Source organism: Dreissena polymorpha, chromosome 4 (assembly GCF_020536995.1).
Source record: "Dreissena polymorpha isolate Duluth1 chromosome 4, UMN_Dpol_1.0, whole genome shotgun sequence".
Classification (NCBI taxonomy): domain Eukaryota; kingdom Metazoa; phylum Mollusca; class Bivalvia; order Myida; family Dreissenidae; genus Dreissena; species Dreissena polymorpha.
Window position 1 is genome coordinate 64148920 of NC_068358.1, and position 19466 is coordinate 64168385.

Below are 19466 nucleotides of genomic sequence, written 5' to 3' on the forward strand. Positions count from 1 at the left end.
AACGATGACATAAACAATAAAAATATTTATTAATTACCTTGAACGACCTGAAAAATAACCTTACGATTTTCAGTATGTTTCAGTTTCAAATGATAACGAAATATTTTATATATAAACAGCCGAATGGAGATTATTTGAAGATCAACATTTGTATTATATACGGCAGTGTATAGGAGGACGTTTGAAGTACACGGACTAGATTACTTTCGACTTGAACATACGGTAGTATGGATGAATATGCTCCGTATGAGATAGCCTCTGCATTAACACTTTTTGTGGAAGGCATGCTGGTCATATGGGACATAGGCCAGGTCTACGAACGAAGGCAGAACGCAAAAATACTACGTAGTGTTTTGTTGAAGTATATGGGACAGCGACTAGTGAAAGGGGCGATAGCGTCTGGACTAGCCATAGTGGGTTGTCGAGCGGGTGAAAAACTTGCAACGCGTGCTGGTGTTGAAATCGAAACAGGGATATTTTCCCCTGCGGCGTTTGTACTGAGTCTTATCGGTGGTACCGCGGGGGTCGCCTTGGGTCATATGATAGGTAGCGTGATAGGTCCTTACGTTGGTAAGATGGTTCTTGGGTGGGTAAAGAGGGAGGATCTAGCTGTAAAAACGGTGAACGAACTTGTTCTCGGTGATGTTATTGTTATGTCGCCAGGTAGTCTGCACCAGAGATGCTATGCTGTTGTAACGGGCACTGATCCGAAAGAAAACAAAGTTAACGTCGTTCGCAATACGTACAAGGCCGGAATTGTCCAAGAATGGATACGATTTGAACAACCCACGTATAAACTTGTGTTTAAAGAAGACGAATGCTACAATGGTAATGCTGTTGTTATGAGGGCTCAAACGAAGGTGGGAGAACACGCGTATTCATTTGTTAAGAATAACTGTAGACATTTTGCCTGTTGGTGTAAAGAGAAGAAAGTCTGACGTGACAGTTCAGCCTCTTTTAGAAACATTTTGTTGAATAGTTCGCTCTTATTTTTGTTAATAAGTTCATAATGATAAGTTGAATCTTTTTTTTTTCGCGAATTATAACCTTTTAGTGGAAAACTGCGTAAATTCTATGTTTTGAACAGAATTGTATGTATGTAAACAAGATGTGTTTACGAGTTCTGATTAAATGTGCTTCTTTAGATCCGTTTTTATCGTGCAATTGAAATAGCAATGTGTATCTTGTATTACCGTCAATATGATTCGTATTGTTACCGCTTGGTGCTTCAGTCCAAACTCTTATTCAACGTTGCCCTAAAATCTCGGTTAGGATCATATTAACCAGGCCAGATCCCACAAATAAAACTAAAGTGATAAGATATTTTCATTTGTTATGCAAAACTGACCAAAACCCGTATGCCCTTTCTGCCACGGAAGTGGAATATTTACGCCGGCCGGGGCGCAGACATATATGCGCGATCCGTTTACTTTACGAGGTCACCTTCTGATTGCTGACGTTCCTATCAACGTGCGTAAGATTCCAAATCTAGCGTGCGATGTAGGTCTCACGCAGTTTGGACCAGCGGAGATGAAAGCGCTCATGCATCCGGAATTCAAGACCACAGTCCTGAAAGACTGGTTCGATTTTGTTTTAGTGAAGGGAACAGCCGGCGCTGTGACCATCTGCCAGAATGGCTTTTGCTGCTTCCTACAATACGATAAAGCGAAAACGTACGACGTGTTTGCATTCGGCGTGTTCCACGGAATACACAAATCGTATGGTCAGATGTACGAGCAGATATGCCTGCTTACCAAATGCAGGGATTATAACGCCCAGTCGTGCGGCTACCCCGTTCTTCATTCCTCTACGAAGTTCAAGTCGTTCCGTATCACAGGCAACTTTACCACTCCATTTATACATCCACAGATTGTAGTGGCCGATCCAAAACTTAATCTGGGACTGCCCGCTCCTGGGAGTTTCCTGTACGGTCCCGGCGGCCTTCAGGGCACTTCCGTTGAGCGACCCCTGCTCCATGCCGCACTTATTGGCCGCCTTTATCATAAGGATTGCATTAACTGTATTGGCGTCTAATATGATGCTTTCAGCGCTTTGATTGAAATAAAATGGGAACAATTCTTTCCGTTGCGTCATTAAATGTTTTAAGAGTTAATTACAATACTACTATTCTTACCACTACTATTACTACTGCTCGATTGGTGATTGTCGGCTCAGGTACTTCTTAATATCCCGGGTACTCGAAAGAAAATTACAAAGAACCCGGTGTACGGAAAATATACTAAAAAGTACACTAGAGCATGGCGGTTTGCATTTAAGTATATTTTCCGAAACCGGGGAACATTTTAGTATACTTATGAGTACCCGGGTTATTTTAAGTAGTACCTGAGCCGACAACGCCCATTAGTGCTACCACAACTACTTCTACAACAACGACTACTTCAACAACAACAACTACTACTACCACCACTACAACTACTATAATTACTATTATTACTGCCACTACTACTTCTACTACTGCTACTACTACTTTTTCTACTCCTCCTCCTCCTACTGCTACGACTACTAATACTACTTCTTCTTTTACTTCTTCTACTACTACTACTACTACTACTACTACTACTACTACTACTACTACTACTACTACTACTACTACTACTACTACTACTACTACTACTACTACCACTACTACTACTACTTTCTCTCCTACTACTGCTACTACTACTACTACTACTTCTACTACTAGTACTACTATTACTACTACTACTGCTACTGCTACTACTACTACTACTACTACTACTACTACTATTACTACTACTACTACTACTACTACTATAAATACTACTGCTACAACTACTAATACAACTACTCCTACTACTACTACTACTACTACTACTACTCTTCTTCTACTACTACTACTACTACTACTACTACTACTACTACTACTACTACTACTACTACTACTACTACTACTACTACTACTACTACTACTACTACTACTACTTCTTCTACAACAACAACTACTACTACTACTACTACTACTACTACTACTACTACTACTACTACTACTACTACTACTACTACTACTACTACTACTACTACTACTACTACCACTGAACTTTTCTTATTACAATTACTACTTCACAAACAACCACCCGTATTGCTGCTGCTGTTATTACTGACGGCGATTTTTTTCATTCTGCTGCAATGGGTGATGAAAAAGTCGATTAAACGCTATTTAATTGTTTCAAAGTTGTAATAACTCAGAACTCGTTGGTGGGTAACTCACAACTGACTTTATTAATACATTCACTCAGATATATCAGGGTGCAGAATCAACGGGGTTAGCTTTACACACGGGCTGGAATAAATGACAACACACCGTTAAGAACTTTATTTTTGCAATTATCGCAAGTTGTTGAAATGGGTTTGCAAAAATCTTCAGTGCATAAAATAATAAAGCTTTTCTTGCAGTTTGTGCCGATATCTTAAGATTTAAGAAAACATTTTTGTTACGTCTGAAATCGGTGCCATAATTTCACGTTGCGTGCAGCATAAGCGTGTATATAAATGTTGTACACATTGAATTTTTGGTTAAGAACACAGGCTTATTAAATTAAATAATGTTGACATGTGTGTTCACATTGCCATAAGCCGCATTAAACCTGTCTTTTATTTACTAGTTGAAACTCGTCTTAAAACTGTTTTACAAGTTATTTGAAACAAGTAATATCTTTAAAAAGATATACGGCGTTGATGTTGTAATGTTTGCGACCAGTGAAAGGAGATGGAATGAAGCGACCATGTATTTTAATGAAGGTAGAGAGTGATAATAAGATGATATATTTTACTGTATTAACAAATAAGAAATGAAGAACAAGAAGAGGTGAAATTGTATGTTTTATTGTCAATAAGTATTATAATGACTAGGTTTTCATAATTAAACGAGTAATACATTAGTTTCAATAGGAAAAGAAAACATATTCGCGACTGAAATACTATGAACATAATGTTGGAATGAAATAAAAGATAATGTGTTATAATGTGTAAAGATGTTAGTAGAATTCAAACATAAAAGACTCAATATTGCAAGCATCATAGTGATATACATTTTTTGCAGAAAGACAGAACTTTATATATAAAATGAACAAAACAAAGTACAACGAAACATATTTACAATAATAAAACACAAATATGGATTAGAATAAATCAAAGACAGATATATTTCCAACACCTATATATTTCCTTAGTATCGGGGGCTACCGCCCCCAAACACCCGCTTTGTCGATAGTGGTAAACAACTGCGTACCGGTAAAGTGCAATTTTAGCCTGTTTTTGTAGTGTTTAGTGTGACCGCTACGGCATGTAAACAATAGCTTCTTTTAATTGTAGAGACATGTGATTAATGCTATACTGCTTCGTAAACTAAGGAGAAACGTTTCGATGTAATGTTTAGAGGATGTTTTGTATCATGAGAGTTTTTAATTTATTGTAATTTACAATATATTCATGTTTCAGTTAAATTAATATGCATCCAATGTTTACGGTGATTTTTGTATTATTAGCCAATGCACAATGCGGATTTATTCATTTGGGACCTATCATGAATGAAGGTCATCTATGGTCAAAAGTGACGTTAAACAGCAATGCCGAAAAAGCACCACTTACCGGTGTGTTTACATCCATTTACATCCATTTGAGAACCCCGTAACGTCACATGATTCTGCACCTTGAAAAACCGCAATACAAATATATCATGACTGCATGCTTTAACAAGACAATACGAGTTGTGTCCCTTACAGTGCAATACATTACAAAAGCGAAGTTTTCCGATTATTTAACTCAATTCTAGTTTCGTTTCCAATTTATCTATTTTTAGATCCTGGGTTTTCCAATAATCATTTTCTGAAAATGAAGCAAACAAAGCTCGAAACGACATGGGTGTTTAGGATGGAAGTAAATTAATTGAACAGAATGGACGTTATTAAGATGTGCTCTAGAATGTGTTTGATCTGGAAACGATGACATAAACAATAAAAATATTTATTAATTACCTTGAACGACCTGAAAAATAACCTTACGATTTTCAGTATGTTTCAGTTTCAAATGATAACGAAATATTTTATATATAAACAGCCGAATGGAGATTATTTGAAGATCAACATTTGTATTATATACGGCAGTGTATAGGAGGACGTTTGAAGTACACGGACTAGATTACTTTCGACTTGAACATACGGTAGTATGGATGAATATGCTCCGTATGAGATAGCCTCTGCATTAACACTTTTTGTGGAAGGCATGCTGGTCATATGGGACATAGGCCAGGTCTACGAACGAAGGCAGAACGCAAAAATACTACGTAGTGTTTTGTTGAAGTATATGGGACAGCGACTAGTGAAAGGGGCGATAGCGTCTGGACTAGCCATAGTGGGTTGTCGAGCGGGTGAAAAACTTGCAACGCGTGCTGGTGTTGAAATCGAAACAGGGATATTTTCCCCTGCGGCGTTTGTACTGAGTCTTATCGGTGGTACCGCGGGGGTCGCCTTGGGTCATATGATAGGTAGCGTGATAGGTCCTTACGTTGGTAAGATGGTTCTTGGGTGGGTAAAGAGGGAGGATCTAGCTGTAAAAACGGTGAACGAACTTGTTCTCGGTGATGTTATTGTTATGTCGCCAGGTAGTCTGCACCAGAGATGCTATGCTGTTGTAACGGGCACTGATCCGAAAGAAAACAAAGTTAACGTCGTTCGCAATACGTACAAGGCCGGAATTGTCCAAGAATGGATACGATTTGAACAACCCACGTATAAACTTGTGTTTAAAGAAGACGAATGCTACAATGGTAATGCTGTTGTTATGAGGGCTCAAACGAAGGTGGGAGAACACGCGTATTCATTTGTTAAGAATAACTGTAGACATTTTGCCTGTTGGTGTAAAGAGAAGAAAGTCTGACGTGACAGTTCAGCCTCTTTTAGAAACATTTTGTTGAATAGTTCGCTCTTATTTTTGTTAATAAGTTCATAATGATAAGTTGAATCTTTTTTTTTTCGCGAATTATAACCTTTTAGTGGAAAACTGCGTAAATTCTATGTTTTGAACAGAATTGTATGTATGTAAACAAGATGTGTTTACGAGTTCTGATTAAATGTGCTTCTTTAGATCCGTTTTTATCGTGCAATTGAAATAGCAATGTGTATCTTGTATTACCGTCAATATGATTCGTATTGTTACCGCTTGGTGCTTCAGTCCAAACTCTTATTCAACGTTGCCCTAAAATCTCGGTTAGGATCATATTAACCAGGCCAGATCCCACAAATAAAACTAAAGTGATAAGATATTTTCATTTGTTATGCAAAACTGACCAAAACCCGTATGCCCTTTCTGCCACACATACAATTACATTTCCATTACATACATACCAAGATTTCATAGTTTATGTATAACAATGCGATCTCAAGAAAGCCAAATAATTATGTGAACAAATGCCATGTTCTTTCTTTAAATACAAAAAGCCATTATTAAATCGGAAACTTCATTTATACCCGATCGTCACCAGTATGTTACAGTCTGTATATGAGAATGATACTACATGATAGGTGATAGGTAAGCAATATGGGGCAAAACTTTTATTTAAAGAAAACGTGAGCATGAACATTATTGAAGAAAGAGGCGTTTTTTTTTCAACATTCACTGACCTTGCACTGTTTTTCAAATACTTTAATAAAAGTGTAAACAAGAAGTTCAATTCAAGCATCTTATTACAATCATCAGAGTGACGGCGCGTTGTTCGTTGAAAAAGTATGCCGACATAGACGTTATCCTGATATAAAAAAAATAGTTTTCATCCACTCGTCACCGATCTTTCACAGTCTGTTTATGACCAAACAGATGAATGGTGAAGTGACATCAAACCATTATATCATGAGAAACATCAGTGTTTTTGCCCCTTTTTGTGAAAAAATGCCAATATTGACATTGATGTTAATAGAGCAGGGGTTTTTATCTGATTTTGGGGAAAGGGCCTGGCCTTTTTTGAGGGGAAAAAAATCACGCGAAATGCCGTATTTTGGGGGAAAAATCACACGAAACGCCGGATTTTGGGGAAAATAAGGAAAGTCTTAAATAATTAATTAAGCATATTTTACTGTTTTTAAAACAAATTCAAGGAAACAGAAATTTTAATTATGCAATATTTTTCTATTTTCTTCACTGGATTATGTTAACTTATATATTTAAAGGTTAAAAAAAAAAAAAATTTTTTTTTTTTGGAGGGGAAAATGAAATCTAGGGGAAAATTTACCAGCTGAGGGGAACAAAAAATCGGAGAGGAAAGGGCCGATTTTCGGCGGGTCACAAAGAAGAAAAAAAAACCTGTAGAGACTTAATGTTTTATCCAACCTTTTCCAAATTCGTCCATGGTTAAATCTGCAAGATGTAACTGAAAGTTTTATTAAAACAAGATTGGAACAGGCACATTGGAGTAATAATGTTTTTAAATTACTTGTAAATAATGGAATAAAGTTAGGCTGGACGCCTCATATAAGAGACAATCTTCATCAAGCTTGCACAGTAATGATACCATATCGCTTCTTGCCAAGTCGAATTACAGCAAACATTAACAAGAAACGACAGAATTCACAGTGATAGCTCCCATTACATTTACCTGTGTTTAAAATTGAAAAGAGCTTCTAACCCCTCGGAAAACGCTGAAGTATTTTTCTGAAGCCCGAATATCAAACCTGTGACAGCTGTATACTGATTAGTAAACTTTGCCACTCACATGAACGCTGACGTTGTATAGTTGTCTAGCTTTTGTGCTAGTGTGGACTGATACATATGTTTTCTCAATAAAGTGGGGCAAAGAGCTCACTAATCTTGCATTTTATCAAATGTAAAAGTAATATCCAGAGATTATCGGTCATAATGTCTCCAAACAATGTCAAATAGACCTTTCAAATTTAGATTATATAACTAAAGTCGAAATTGAATTACAGATTTTCAAATTAATCATTTAACAAAAGTCACTTGTTTTAACACGACTTCTTAATTTGTTCAGTGTAAAAGTAATCCCCTAATTTACATTCAATCTTGTCATTTGTCCGTATTCAGAGGCTGTAAGCAGTTGAATTATTAATGTTTTTGTGAGTAAAATATGTTTAATACCTGTCTTCTATGAGTGTTATTTTTCAATGTAAGCGCAGCGCGAATTTTGTACTCAAATAAGTTATAGAAACATTTTTCCCAATCTTTTTGTATAATAACATCGGAACTATATCATCCGAACAGTTTTAGTTCTTTTCACCGATAGTTACTACGCATGGCCACTATAACAGTATATTTCGTATTCAATGCCCACGTTTGAGAAAGTGTTTATGTTCTGCCAAAATAAAGTATATCACTGAGACCGTTTAACCAGTATTTAACTGCTAGACCTGTCTATTGTAAACACATCCATGTACATCCAATTTAAAATGCTACATTTTGAAAACATAATTACGGCTTCTTAAACGATGTATGACGCACTACACCAGTGTGTTTTGTGATTTATTTTGTGCTAAGGTTATGATAGCCATCAACCGGTTTCAGTCCCCGATTTATTGCACTGACTGTTCGAAGGTGAATTCCCCACTTTTGAATTATTTAACAAGTTAAAAAAAAACAACAATGCTTATCGTATTATAATAGCCGATCGATCGTAACAATACTTACTCTCTTCAGAATGTTTATGGAGTTTCATTATTGCTATATTCTCCCAGTTTGTGACAGGCACTCTCTTGATTGAATCTTTTATGTTTATATTATTCGATTTGACATTTGCCTGTTGTTACATTTTGTCGTCGGACCTAAGTAAAGTAATGCTAACCGTAGTGTTTATTGTCAAATTAACCATTTATCAATTTATATAAAACAAATGGTTAGGAGTTAACATTTGGTGTTATGTAAGTCCAACTTCATTTTATAAACATTGATTTATTATAATAAAAAAGAAATACAATTAAATTTCACCAATCGTAGTAAATATTTTGAGGCAGTGGTCAAACATAAAGTATATAGGGTATTTTATTTATCGATAACATACTGATATATTAAATTGAATTTCAAAGCATTTTATTTACTTAAAATGTCATTCAATGAATTTGCTGAAAATTTTGCGAACTCTGGAATAGCGTTTAACAATTAAAAAAAGAATAAAATATAGATTAAACAACAAATTCCTTCCCGGAATCCCGGGACCTCTAGAGTCAAAAGCCAACACACTACCGCTGAACCACGTAAGATTTTCAATAATAATAATAATAATAGTTAAACATATATTGGTAATACATGTTATTGCTAATTTATCCATGAAAAGGTTTACAAAGACTTTATTATTTTCACAATGCTTTTCTTTGTCAGGAGTATTTTCCTTGTTGTAATCTCATGTATAAATTGATTTTTAAATGTGTGAGTTTTTTTCAGCATAACAAGTCCATATAAATACTGAATGTAAACCTGGACGAGCGACATTAAACATCGTCAGTTAATTTAATATGAATACCAGAGTAATAATCAGACAAACTGAACACACGACTGTACATATCGTGACTGAATTTGTTACTACCATAGTAATAATGCAACAAAAAGAACATGCAACCTAACACATCGTTACTAAATGCGTTAATACCATAGTAATACATCGACAAACTGAACACGCAACCTTACACATCGTAGTAACTGTATACATATGTACTTTCAACATAGATAAACACATATATATCATTTAGTTTATTACATATTCGATTTTATTAGAAACGAATATATAAAATTATTCTTACATTAACAACTTGCACCAACACGCAAAGTCTTTGCAATTGTCGAAAACAATAGAATAGTTGTGTTGACCCAGTTTTGACCGTGCACGGGTGATGACTAATTCAGCATTACAAACTTCATCGGTACTATAAATCACTTTATTAATAGGTGTTTGAAACGCTACCCATTCCTCAACGACGCAATATGCGTAGCTGTTTCGTATCACAAGAATTATATTATTGCTTACATCAATATCAACTACAATTGCAAGGCATCGAGGATGAATCCATGACGGTGAAAATACTAGATGGTCTCCTCTGCAAATATCTGAGATATAATTTACAGCCCTGTCATCTCTCTTGATAAAGTTTGTTATTGCTTGACCAGCATAAGGCCCAACCAAAGAGCCCAATGCACGACCAGATATGGATCCCAGAAATCCACCATGGACACTTCCAAAAAAAACAAAAACGCACCCATATACGCCCCTATGTCCGAGCCAACAATATTAACAAAACTTCCTTAAAACCCGCCTACGGCTCCACCCAACGCAGCACCGCCAATACTACCGCCGATTGCTAGTCCAGATCCAAATAAAGCTTCGAAAAACCTTTGCGTGGCTGTTTCAATAAAGTCCTTTCTTGTAGTTCGCTTGTCCTGTCTTCGCTCGTATATTCTACTGATGTCCCAAATCATAAAACCACCTTCTACTGCAACAACAATTGCAATCCCTAAAACATCCGTCGAACGACTTAGTTTTTCAATTGTTAAAGCAAGTGATACTGTGGCCGTGGCAACAAATGTCACACGTGAAAATTTGCTGACCAACTGTACTCCGAAAATAGCTTATCGAATTTCAGCAACAATCAACGCTTCCTGAACAATCTTCGTAAACCAGTTTTCCTGGCAGCCGTCTCGGTTACCAGTCTTACAGAAAGTAGCAAATGTCTCACCATTGTTTTTCAAATATTGGTAATTCGTTTTACCGACTTCACATCGTGCTCTATATAAAACAAGTGCATGTGGATTGCTTTCAGTCACGTCATTTTCATAATCAATGCGATAAAACTCACCTTTCTGAGATACAGAATCTATCCATTGCTCTACAATGTTCCCCTTGCTATTTCCATCGTTGACTTTTTGCCATTGTATTACGAACAATTTATTGCGATGTCTGTCAACCTTAAGTACTATAGCATGATGCCAAATGATATAATTACGATGCCACGACACGTGGTCACCAGGCTGCAAAACACCTACGTTGTTTTTATCAATTTTCGTACGATTTCCCCTAGCCTGGAAGGCATGCTTCGGCTCGTTCTCAAATGCAGCGTTTCTTGTATTGAAATCCTGCCTTTCAAAAACTATACGTGCTCGTTGGGCTTCTATTATTGCCCTCTCATTATCCAGCAACAATTCTTCCAATGCCTCATCGGTGACATCGGCCTGCACATGTGTTTGATGTCGAAGCGATCTAAATGCCATTATTATTATGACTTTCAAATATATGTTGTTCAACACTTATGATTAAACGTTCCATCGTCGTAACGTGTGTTATTATCGTCATTCTCTATAAAAATATAAAATCCCAACATCATTAAATGATTATATCTATATGTAATTTTTATAACTACTTTAATATCACAGCATCATAAATAGATTATTGTCAAATCCGTAAGTGTCAACTGATTGCATTTGATATCAGTGCATCTTAAAGATGTAAAATTATATGTTTTATAATAAACTTACCCTTCTGGTTCGTGATTATATTACTTAAGTTTTTTTATCCACCAGTGTTGCTGCTGTATGAATATATTAAACGTATGAAAATTTAATACGATATCATACATAAATTGTTTTGATAAATATAGATATCTGCTGTTTTTTATCTCGCATTATGTGTTTCTATTTATACGTTCCCAGAAAACCAGATGTTTGATCATACATATTTTTATTAGGAAATCTGCACTTTAATGTTTAAGTTCATGATATTTAAGCTTGTTGATACCGTAGACAGAGTAAAATAACGTCAAAGAAAAGAAATGTGTGTACAAGATAACACTGAAACGTTGCTTCCAACGGGATTGGCACCGGCGCATTCATTGTCACATTTTTCGAGAGTGTATATAAGAGCGTGAATTAGTGCGCGCCTGTGTGTGTACGTTTGTGTTAAAATTAACTTACCACGTATGTTAACAAGGAAAGTGCGTGTCGCGGGTAATACTCGTTCTTTTCGTGACAGGTCAAGATCGCACAAAGAGGGTTATTTTCAACAAGCAAATTCAAAATAATTTAGTATCAAAGCGCTGAAGGTACTGCAGTTGTTCGCTCTTTGAACGTATTTAATATATCCTTACAGTAACAGGACATGAAGTTCGACTTTTGAACACCAATGTAATTTACTTTTAATTGTCTACAGTGGTGAGATTTTGAAAAAAAGAGGAAATGCCATTGATATACAATCTCTCATAATGTTATATAGGACTCACACAATCTCCACTTATGATTACAAAGATGAAAAAAGAAATTCAACGTATATCGAAGTTGGCGCTAAGGAAAAGTCTGTGAGTCTAACTAAGAATGAACCACATCATAATTATAATAATAAATGTATTGGTTTCAGCGAGCATTGTATTAAATTCTCGATCAAACCACATTAAAAAACATTAAATATTATAGCCTTAAATTAAATGCTTCATTGAATGTATTTCCATTTCAGTTTAATTCATTTTCACGTACTGACATTAACGCGGAACTCTTCTACTCCACCCGTCACCGATATTTTTATGAACGTACCATGTACTGCACTTTTTAATTCGTAAATTAACGTATTTTTTCTATAGTTTCAATGGGTCAATAAAGCAACTATTTTGAACTCTTGTGAAAACACGTTTTTTTAGATGCGTACTAAGGGACTTTAATCAGCAAATATTAACAAATGACTATACAAAAGCGAAATATACATGTACTGAAATTAAATTGCTACCGCGTAGATTCTTTAAAGGTTTTTGTTTTCACAACTTACTCGTCATAAGGGTTCAGTTGCTTACCATTTGCTTTTAACTTTTCATAAGTAACAATTGTTTACAGTTAAAAGGTGTGAGGACGATGTCCGACATTGTTTTAAATGTACTGTATTAATAAACGTTTTATATTACGTAAATGGTAAAACTGTTATTATGTGTTCAACAATATGCAGTAAACGCTTACTTCATTGACCGCCGTCAATCAAAAATAATAGTCGCCAATTAACCCCGTCCGCAGAAGCATTCTCGGAACCGATTTGACGGCGAAAATTACAGTTTAGCGACTAGAAAGTAACCTGCGAATTTCTCGTAACGCATCTTTGTCATCACAAATGACTGTAATATGGCTTGTCAAATTTACCTCGGCTGCCCGGGTATTCGCCAACGAAATAATTTTGATCCAAAAAGACCAGTGCACGATGGCAAATGACACCTTAATGTGCACTGGTAGACAATGTAACTTTGCAAAGGGAGTGCTAAAAATCAATGAAGATCTTCTTCCCGCTCCTCGCGCTCTGCGCTGCTTATATGGCCTCTTCCCCAGTACGTTGAGCGTACTGGGTACCGCTATTCTTCGACACTTCCATTATCTTCATAGGGCCACCCCCTCGAAATCCTGGCCTGCATCGCTTCCCAAGATCCGCCACGCCCGTCCTCTACGCTGCCACCCCCGTTGTCCCCGTCCCTCTTCCGGCGATATAGTGAAAACACTATCTACTTACGGACAAACATCATTCCGCTTAGCGATCGTTCCAAGTTCTGGGAGTCAGCGAAGTCAGCAGTAGAGGGTCGAAGGATGACGGTACTCGCTTGATTAACAAAGCCGCCCAAGCAAGTTCCCATATCCGATTGGCGATTCTTCGGAGTCTTCAAGAAAATCTTGTGCGAGTGACTCTCCCCCCGATCGCGACGTGCATGCTCCAGTTTCTTACCGAGCTCTGTTAAACTTATGAATATTATATCATTTATAGAGTTACCCTGATTTGTTGGACAATCGCCACTTTCTTTTACATTTTAACTTTAATCGCGAGCTGACAGATTCAATTGCCATTGGCGATTTTGTCGATCGGAAACGCTAAAATATAATATCGTGACTTTAAAATAAAGTTAGAAAAATACGCTATAAATAATTGAATTAAACAAAAAGATTTAAATTGTTTTTGTTGTTGCTTTTTTTTTCACTTGTTTGTCGTATATTCCCCGCTGTAATTTTTGTTATTAATTGCACGTGTATTCAAACCACACGTAAATTTTGTAAATACAAATTATAATACGGGAGATCACATCATTTGTGGACTCAATTTGCTTATTATGAGTTTAGTTTTTCACCATCGAAATATATGGTATACAAATATTTGATTAGCATGCAGTTTTCTTTCGACTTGCAGTTTTCTTTCAACACATTGAAATCATACTTTTCTAGCCGCGTCATGCGAAAATAGGTCTTATGGCGCGGTGGCTAGCCTAGCTAAAGCCCTGTCTGCGCAGTTGCGCAAGGTTTCGTGGTCTCATTATGTATCTCCTGACATACTGCGAGATGCGTAGGCTGGACAATTGCTACGCTAGCCGCATATGGCATAAGACCCATTTTTGCATGACGCGGATCTACACAAATATCTTTGTTGCTTAAAAATGGAACATCTTAGCACAATACTTTTCGATAGGAAATTGAAGTCAAACTGTGTTATTTATAGCGAACTGGCACATTTCGGTAGCATTTCAGTCTTCCAAGAACGACTTCCATACCGACTGAAGAGTACGGCAAAAATGTGTGGTTAGATGATGAAACGATTTCCGTCTTATCATGACACTATATTTTTCGGTAGTTTTGTTTCCCATCTTGAAAGCAATACTGTTTTATAAACGTTTATCGATAGTCCATTGTGTCTTTCCCAGACGATTTAGTACCGAGTCAAGATGCAAAGTATAACACACACACACACACACACACGCGCACGCACGCACGCACGCACACACCCTCACACACGCACACACACACACACACACACACACACACAATAATATCGAAAATGATCAGCACAAACAGTTTTGTTGTTTTCTGTTAAGTTTAAGCGAAATTTGATAAATTATTTCCGATTGTCACGAATTTTCTCAATGAACTGCGCTTTACTTATCATTGTGGTAATAATGAAATGGAATTAAAACCGATAGTAGCAAGTGTATTCATGAAAAAGTGCGTGTTCGGTATATAGACAGCGTTATCGTCTGTGTTATCCATCATGCCTTTGTAAAAATACGGCGATTGTCCCGTAGAAGAGACACTGAATTTGTAAGCATCACCTGCCGTGAAGTTGTTATATGACATGAAATTCGTTGTTACAAAACAGGGACCGGCGACGTCAAGTTGCTCCCACATGGCCTGGAACGCAGGCAGATTGTCAATCAGGTGCTTCAAGAAGGGATTCCTCGATTGCGTTGTTCAGCAGGAAGGGGATGTTATACCGAAGAGCGCTGTGTTCAAAAGGTTCCAACGGGAAAATGGCGGCGTATTCCCTAGTCACCGGGTCAAGAGGCCGTAGGCACTCAAAATCTAGATCAGCATAGATTCCACCGAATTCATACAGAACACAGTACCTGAGAGCGTCCGCCTTATTAACGTTGTTTCTGTAATTGTCCCAAACCACTATGAAGTCTGGATACATTGCCTGTATCAATTGTCTGGCAGTCTCGTCGGTCCAAAACATGTACTTCCAATTTGGATTGAAAAGAATAAAAGACTGCACTTCCGAAAATCCATCGGTATAGCCTCGGTCTTGTAGGTCTGGTGGATGATGTGTGGAATTCTGGGAGAGGACGATGATGTTGGGAAAAATCGTACATTACTTCCGGTTCAAAATAAGGTTGATCGAGTTCGAAATAAGGTAAACCGGAAGTAGGTGCTGAAATACAGAAGCAAATACACATTGATTAAGATATCAACATCAATTAAAAGTTGCTCTATGGAATGCAGTAAAGACATTCGCATAACTGACGTATTTTCGTTAATGATGCTTTGGAAACGACTGTTACCTCGGTAAAAACATTTAGGTGCATGCTGCATGTCCTCTCATTGAACCAAATGTTATGCAATGTTTATACGCGTTATGATTTTGAAATTTCAAATGACTCATTTCGGATATCATAACCAGTTGTCTATACGTATGCACAGTCAGATATCATAACCAGTTGTCTATACGTATGCACAGTCAGTAAGTGGACGTCGTATAATCATGATTATGTACTATCTATATTAATCTATATTAAGACTAGGTTGAAATCGGTTTTTACCTGAATATTCATGAACATAAGGATACACATATCGCACAATAAGCCCGATACTATAATTATTGTAAAATAAAGTAAACATGATTGCATCGAAATTGTTCTTAAACAATAATAACATATTGTGCTTTATTTCTTACAAATACATAAGTCTTTAACTATATTATTCTTTTTAAATAAATGCATTTAAACAAAAATGTTCATTGTCATGTTTTTTTAGGATGATAAGCACATCTTGGTGGCCGTTCCCATAAAAACTTTATTATAAATGCAAGCGAATACGAGTCCCATTTAATCAGAACAGGGACCATTCAGCACGAGAACATCTTAAAAAAGTTTCAAGTAAAATAACTGCACACAATCTACGTCCAAAAAGTTTGACAAAATATCAATAAAGTGAAGAACCCGTTCATCCACATGAGAAAGTATATAGACTAGAGAATTGTGAAACATAAAGATAGGAGAATTATGTAGTATAATACAGAACACATGTGTAGTGTAAATATAGAACAATTGTGCAGTATACAGATAGATGAAGTTGTAGTATACAGCTTATTAGTGAAATGTCTAGTATAAAGATAGGATAATTGTGTTATACAACGATAAGGAAATTATAATGTATTAAGAAAAGATAATTGTGTGGTATAAAGATTAGATAATAGTGGCAGACACGATCAAAGATGACTCAATTAATATTTCTATTTCACGTATAGGTGTCATATTTAAGGAGACTGACATTCTTTTTTTTTAAAAATACAAAACAATGCCATTTTAAATTACGGCAATAATTAATCGAAAGAGTTGTAATTATCAACAATGCACTATTTGTGTCTTAATTGTAAATAGAAATTCTTAAAAAAATAAAGGTGTTAATTGGGAACATAAGAGTTCAAAATACAATATCATACCTTACCTTGTTTGATGACTTTCTTTCTTTCTTTAATTTGTTTGACGGGTATTACGTATTTGAGTTTGTCAGACATTTGTGTACTGCCCTTTGTACCTGATCCAGACGGATTTTGTTTTACTTTGCCTGAAATTTGACTGATGTTAGAGTCTTTCTTGTCCAGTTGCGCTTCATCTGAAGTAATTGCTTGTGTATTTAAATTACCTCCAATGCCATTGTCTGTGAATACAAATAAGAAAGAAATCTTACATTGTCCGACCCACCAACTTTGAATGTAACGATCACATGTTTGGGTTAAAACAATACATCGGAAACATTTGACAATAAGAGTGTGCCAGAACTAAATCAATCGAATATGTTATTGTGTATCTCATAGGATTGATTTATTTGAAGGATGTTGTTTTGTATTAAAAGATTCGCTGAATAGAACTTTCGACATTGGATACGACGTAAATAAGTATGCGCTTGATAAATAAAACAGTATGTCAAAGATTTATCTTTCCAACGTCTTACATGGCGTCACCTTTAAAGGTGGTGTCATTGAACGGCTGATTTTCTGGCGTCAGGGTACATAATTGTTGCCAGACAATCGATGGAAAGTTTATACAATGATTAAACAGTAATAATTTCAAACAGTGAAACATGTCAAGTTTTAAATATATTTAAATGTTACAAAAAAGAAAACGTACATACTATTTAACTAACTCACCACCAAGGCTTCTGAATACATGCAAAACCCGTAAAAGTGCGATGAACGCTACGCTAGCAGAGAGAACCTTTCGCGTGAAGGAACTGCGTGCAATCAACCGGCGGACTAGTTTCATCTTCGCTGTAAGATCTCACAAACAATCTAGTCCTAATCAATAGCAAAATCAATTTAAATACACTGCTACTTTTACGCGTATGTTTTATCCTTTCTTGTATTGTTTGGCAAATCTTCCCCTTTTTCTTTCATATGTATAAGCCGACAAAACATGAAAAACACCCGTCTCCAACACGTTCACTGTTTTATTGCCAGCTATGCATCATTCAATTTCAACCAATTAGCTTTAACTTCATACGTTTTCTTTATCAGATGGTAACACATGTTACATGTCACATAAGAAAACACGTTCGAACGCTTCTCAAAATAAATGTTCAACATCATATTTGTGTATTCAAAATTTAACATGTTCGTATAGTTTTATTTTTCAATTGGAACTAAATGTTATGTTACCGAAGTTAGAAGACTAAAAACCTTTTGAAAACGGAGATATATCCAAATCAACAAACATACCCTGGTTGTGCATCTCATTGCATGTAAATGCAAGTTTTCTACACACACGAAACATAATTAATATCTTGCTTTTATGAAAATCACTTAATTTGCAAACCATAATGAACTATTTGGAACTCGACTTTAAACTGTAAGTAAATAAATACCTTTTCATCAAATATCTGTTTTTGGATATTTTAAACATTGTTTTATTTCCAACCTATAAATTTAACAGAATCCACAGTACGCAGTACACAGAAACAAAAAATCAGTGGAAAAAAATGTTTTACCAAAAGATCTTTGAAAGGTTATCGAGATACCCACACGCACATATACTTTTGGAAAAAAACATTAAAACGTTACTTTTCTAGATAATTCGCTGAGAGCTTTATCATTGGATAAAGCAAGTCCATGCAAAATCGATGCTCTTAAGTAACCGCTTGTACTAAGAGACCGATAAATGACCGCATTCGAACATGGTGAGAAGGGTGTTCTACGACCGGTCTCTAAGTTAACGTTGTGAGTGGTAATTACCATTCTGGTAAAAATTCAGTTGCACAAGATGACAAATGACCTAATTGCTTACTCACATAATCTCTAGGTACAGACAACTGTTCACTGTCGTATGAACTAGTGTTGCATTATTAGTGTAATGTTTACAAGAGCATTAGAGTGTACCTTAGTTTGAATGAAAATGTATTGAATAATACACACAATGGGTTTGTATCTATGCCTACTTACTCGTGAGGCCGTCAAACGCTGCTACGAGTATACCATACTAGTTTTAAAAGACAAGACATCGTCAATCAAACAATAATAGCCGCGCTCTGGCTATTTTTCAGAAGTTTGAGATTTCTGAATGGCTTAACACGCTGCTATTTGAATCTGAATCAACACCAGCTGTGCGTCCAACATGCAAAGTAATATTTAAATATGTTACTTTCAACAATACGTAACAAAACATGTTTAACAAGTAGAAAGCATATACCCTAGAGACCACTGGCCGAAAATACTTGTCCTGCTCTGTCCGCACTAAAAAGGGGGAATAACAAAAATATACTTGGTTTAAAATGGCTTTTGCAATGATCTACAAGCGTCTATGGTTATACACTAGATGTGCACGTTGATTAAGTTCCGTGAACAGATGTTTATATCACAGAACAGACCAGGCGTTGAACATTTATGGATATCGGACAGCTATTCCCTCTTATAACCGACCACATAACTGACACCTACTGTGAGG

General features: G+C 36.2%; 1 protein-coding gene and 1 long non-coding RNA gene across 2 annotated transcripts; one reads left to right on the forward strand and one right to left on the reverse strand.

Moving 5' to 3' along the window:
• Positions 1-1413: 1413 nt before the first annotated feature.
• On the forward strand, positions 1414-2034 carry LOC127878476 (pantetheinase-like). Its single transcript, XM_052425002.1, has one exon. The coding sequence runs from the start codon at positions 1414-1416 to the stop codon at positions 2032-2034; it is 621 nt and encodes a 206-aa protein (XP_052280962.1).
• Positions 2035-9258: 7224 nt separating this feature from the next.
• LOC127876314 (uncharacterized) lies at positions 9259-11633 on the reverse strand. The gene is made up of 2 exons (XR_008047786.1): positions 11503-11633; positions 9259-11323 (listed from the first exon to the last, which is right to left on the reverse strand). It is a non-coding gene; the product is annotated as an uncharacterized LOC127876314 (long non-coding RNA).
• Positions 11634-19466: the final 7833 nt, after the last annotated feature.